Below are 5,098 nucleotides of genomic sequence, written 5' to 3' on the forward strand. Positions count from 1 at the left end.
CACTAAGTAAAAATTACGCTATCCTCTCTGTTTATTAATGTAATCTGCTCCTGTGTCTGTGCCTTATAAAAAAATGAAGCTATATACCTGATTTTAGAGTGCCAATCGGCGCTCACATGACCCACCGCCTCTCTCCTCACTCGGCCTGACAGCCGCAGCAGGCGGGGCCGAGGATCCCCCGCTGACGTCAGTCAGGAGGGGAGGAGGAGAGAGACGGTGGGTCATGTGAGCGCCGATCGGTGCTTTAAAATCAGGTATATAGCTGCATTTTTTTTATAAGGCACAGACACAGGAGCAGATTACATTAATAAACAGAGGATAGTGTAAACATGTAACAGTAATTTGAGCAGCAGGAGGGGAGGGGGCGGGCACGGGCATGAAGCTGACAGGCAGGGAGGGGAGGAGGAGTGGATGGAGGAGAGCACAGAAGAGGAGAGAGGAGAGCTGTGGATGATGGAGGCAAGTAAACTGACCACGGTGTCAGGGCTCAGGACCCACGATATACCGTGGTCAGTTTACAAAGGGGAGGGCAAAACCAGACAGGATCAGCCAAGTATTTCAGGTGTTACGGGGGGGCCAAATGACACAGCACAAGCACCATGCTGTATAACATGCTTTAAAGGAACAGGATTTATTTTTATTTATTTTTTTAGGTTAGCAAAAGCTTTAGGGATTGTCAAAAATGTCATTGTCCTGGGAAATATGTACCAATGCAAAAAATGTTTTTTCTTTTTTTCTTTTTTTTTCTTTTTTAATTCTATTTGGTCAGGAGCAGTGATTCCTTTTTTTTTTAAAATACTGACATTTGCAAATTCAATTTTTCTGACCTTTAAGGGTCTTTTGTGTATTTTGGGGACCTTTAAAGGGGATTGCGCCCTATTTTTATTTTTTTAAAGAAACCGGCAATAGAATGTTTGCTGGCAATTCAAACCTCTCTGGCAAGGTAAGCTCCATATGTTGAGGCATGTAACATGTAACATTCTCCAGTCACAGGAAAAAATACTGACAGGTAAAATGTGCTTTAATTACTCAAAATGTTAATGTACATACAACATCATTTCAGTTTAAAACCATTATCACAGAGAAAGGCAGCGTCATAGCTCCCAAGTACTAAATGCAGGGCTTCCCACTGATTGGTTGTTTTCTGTCACATGGTTTATGGATGTCATAAGGCTCAGTTATGGAAATAGTGATATATTTTAAAAATTCTTGTTCATTTAGTGACATTAGTGACTTTGTCTTCATCTTGAATTGCCAGAGTCCCCTACAAAATATAACAAAAGTATAGAAAAATTACAGTTATGTTTATAAGTGATTTATAATATTATATGACAAGAAATGGCAAAAATGTGTTAGATAGTCATACAGAAGTTAAAACATTGACAATACCTTTTGTGTGGCTAATGGAATATTTTTTGAGATTCAAGCTTAAAAAATTCTTCAGGCATGGTTTCATAGAAATAACTGAACAAAAGTCTATTTACTGCACACTGTATATACACACAAGCACTGTGGACATCAAAGTATAAAATGTAATTACCGGTAAGCCAATGAGAAAGAAGGAAATATAGATGCACAGACAAAGAGATAGATGTGTGGGGAAAAACGTTTTTTTGCAGATGAGTCTAGGCAATAAAATAAAATAAGCCTGCTTGGACATAGCAGTTTGTCCTTATACCTGTATTTGATGGATAACAGATAAAAGGATGAACTGCCATACCTGAATGGGCTTATTTTACATCTCAACCTAAAGCCCAACTCTAGTATTTTTTTTGAATAGCCATTTAATACCACCAGTCCTCTTCAGGGTTGAATGACACTGATGGAGGCCAGGTGTCAAGAACCTGCCTCCCAGGTGCATATCACGCCATGCAGAAGAATGCTCTGTTCCATTTTCAGGACCTATCCACTGTCACATGGCTGGACTAAAGACACCTTGAAAAAGTTTGTATGACGACTGTAAAGAATGATGGTCCAATGGGAGTGGGGGTTGGACGGAGTTGTGGAGGTAGAAACAGCTAATGTTTAGTTTTAGTGGCTGATGACTTGCTAGATCAGAGATAGTTTAAGGCAGAACGGGGTCCTAAGCTAGGTGGCAGTTTAGCCCCCCAGCTAATCCTTTAGATTGACTTTGATAAGGATTACAGCAGGCACAGTGAAGGTGCCCCATTCGCATTGTCTGTAGTGTCATGGCCCCTCCCTATCAGACACTAACAAGTGCATCTTCTCTTCTAAAGTGGTAGACAGATGTATGGGGTGACAGATCAGGCTTGTCTTCTGGTCAACTGTAGAAGCATGAAAGTTGTAACGGGGCCCCTCTGCATCTATACAACAGGCCTCAGGCTCCTGCCTAGGTTGCTTTGTGGATGATCTGGCTCTGTTCTTGCCCCATATGCAGTCATGGCCAAAAATGTTGGCACCCCTGGAATTCTGTCAGATAATGCAACACTTTGCCCAGAAAATGGTTGCAATTACAAATGTTTAGGCGTTCTTGTGTTTATTTATTTTGTTTGTATTGGTATGACACAAAAAAGTAGAGAAACAAAAAGCCTCCAAAAATGGACTTGACAAAACTATTGGCACCCTCAATTTAATATTTGGTAGTAGAGATGGGTGAACGGTTTGGGACGAACTTTGGTTATTCGGATGTTCTGCGAACACTGAACAATATGCAGTGTTTGGAGCAAATTCGAAAGCCGCCGGAACAAGTCTATGGGACACTAACATGAAAAATCAAAAGTGCTAATTATAAAGGCTTGTATGCAAGTTATTCTCATAAAAAGTGTTTGGGGACCCGGGTCCTGCCCCAGGGGACATGTATCAATGCAATTTTTTTTTTTTTTAAACTGACGTTTTTCGGGAGCAGTGATTTTTTTAATGCTTAAAGTGAAACAATAAAAATTAAATATTCCTTTAAATATCGTGCCTGGGGGGGTGTCTATAGTATTCCTGTAAAGTGGCGCATTTTTCCCGTATTTAGAACAGTACTGCAGCAAAATTAAATTTCTAAAGGAAAAAACTGATCGCAGCTGTAATGAATTGTCAGGTCTCGGCAATATAGATAAAACTCATTGAAAAAAGGGCATGGGTCTCCCCCCCAGGGGTCCCCTTGTTAAAGGTGGCTTCCAGATTCTGATAAGCCCCCTGCCCGCATCCACCGGGTACGGTTCAGAAGAGGGTGCGCTCTTTTGTCCCCACCTCTTTTCCTGCGGCCTGCCAGGTTACGTGCTCAGATAAGGGTCTGATATGGATTTTGGGGGGACCCCTACGCCATTTTTTTTTATTTGGTGCAGGGTTCCGCTTACTTTCCATATCAGACCTAAAGGGCCTGGTATGGATTTTAGGGGGATCCCCACGCATTTCTTTTTTAAATTTTGGTTCGGGATTCCCCTTAATATTCATACCAGACCCAAAGGGCCTGGTAATGGACTGGGGGGGAACCCATGCCCTTTTTTTCAATGAGTTTTACCTATATTGCCAAGACCCAACAATTCATTACAGCCGCGATCAGTTTTAAATGACAATTTTTCCTTTTAGAAATGTCATTTTGCTGTAGTACTGTTCTAAACACAGGAAAAATGTGACACTTTACAGGAATACTATAGACACCCCCCAGACACGATATTTAAAGGAATATTTTATTACTTAAGCATTAAAAAAATCACTGCTCCCAAAAAAATGGCCTTTTTTAAAAAAAAAAATTGCATTGATACATTTCCCTTGGGGCAGGACCCGGGTCCCCAAACACTTTTTATGACAATAACTTGCATATAGGCATTTAAAATTAGCACTTTTGATTTTTCATGTTCCTGTCCCATAGACTTTAACGGTGTCTGTGTGTTCTTCTGAATTTTTTTGCCTGTTCAGTATGTTCTGGTGCGAACCGAGGTGTGTTCGGCTCATCCCTATTTAGCAGAACACCCCTTGGAAAAAAATAACTGAAATAAATTGCTTCCTGTAACCATTAATGAGTTTCTTACACCTCTACTGGAATTTTGGACCACTCTTCTTTTGCCAACTGCTCCAGGTCTCTCGGATTGGAAGGGTTCCTTTTCCCAACTGTTGTTTTGAGATCTCTCCACAGGTGCTTTATGGGATTTAGATCTGGACTCATTGCTGGCGAGTTCAGTACACTCCAGCGCTTTGTCTTTTCTGGGTGCTTTTTGACGTGTGCTTTGGGTCATTGTCCTGCCGTAAGACCCATGACCTCTGATGGAGACCAAACTTTCTGACACTGGACCCTACATTGCACCCTAGAATTCTTTGGTAGTCTTCAGATTTTATAGCATCATGCACACGGTTAAGACATACATGGCCTGAAGCAGCAAGGCAACCCCAATACATCAGTGAACTTCCAACATGTTTGACTATAGGGACTGTATTCTTTTCTTTAAAGGCCTAATTTCTTTGACTGTATTCACCATAGATATAGGTTAGCAGACTAGATAAGGGGTCATGTCATCTCTCATTGTATTGTAATTGTACTGTCTGCCCTTATGTTGTAAAGCGCTGCTTAAACTGTCGGTCCAACAACAACAGAAAAAAACAAGGTTACCGTGGGCTAAAGAAAAGGATCATGGACTGTGGATGACTGGATGAAAGTTATATTCAGCGATGAATTACCAATCTGCATTGGGCAGGGTGATGATGTTGGAACTTTTGTTTGGTGCCAACCTTGTTTTTTTTTGTTTAGGTGTTAATGATGGTTTTCGTTAGTACAAATCAAATGGGAAGGTTGTTAAAGGGAAGCATACTGGAAGACCAAGGAAGACATCAAAGCGTCAAGATAGAAACCTTCAAGCAATATGCCTTGAAAAGAGAAAATGCACAACAAAAAAAGAGGAACAAATAGTCAGAAACCGGAGTCAATGTCTGTGACCGAACTATAAGACATCATACAGAAAAGCGAAATGAAAACCATCATTAACACCTAAACAGAAAAAAACAAGGTTACAGTGGGCTAAAGAAAAGCAATCATGGACTGTGGATGACTGGATGAAAGTGATATTAATTTCAGAATGTAATCTGATGCAGATGTTTGTTTTAGAACTGCCAAGTACATGGTGATTCCATAATATTTTCCTCAGAATTGAATGAT

At 40.6% G+C, this 5,098-nt stretch overlaps 1 protein-coding gene across 1 annotated transcript in view; it reads right to left on the reverse strand.

The window, feature by feature from the left end:
• Nucleotides 1–1,003: 1,003 nt before the first annotated feature.
• Nucleotides 1,004–5,098, reverse strand: part of LOC141105639 (alpha-2-macroglobulin-like) — a 205,295-nt gene continuing 201,200 nt past the window's right edge. The window contains exon 36 of the mRNA XM_073595610.1: nucleotides 1,004–1,264. Within this exon, the coding sequence (XP_073451711.1) occupies nucleotides 1,242–1,264 (23 nt within the window). The 3' untranslated portion in view covers nucleotides 1,004–1,241. The remainder of the gene's footprint in view (nucleotides 1,265–5,098) is intronic.

The sequence above is a fragment of the Aquarana catesbeiana genome, linkage group LG08 (assembly GCF_042186555.1).
Source record: "Aquarana catesbeiana isolate 2022-GZ linkage group LG08, ASM4218655v1, whole genome shotgun sequence".
NCBI classification, from domain to species: domain Eukaryota; kingdom Metazoa; phylum Chordata; class Amphibia; order Anura; family Ranidae; genus Aquarana; species Aquarana catesbeiana.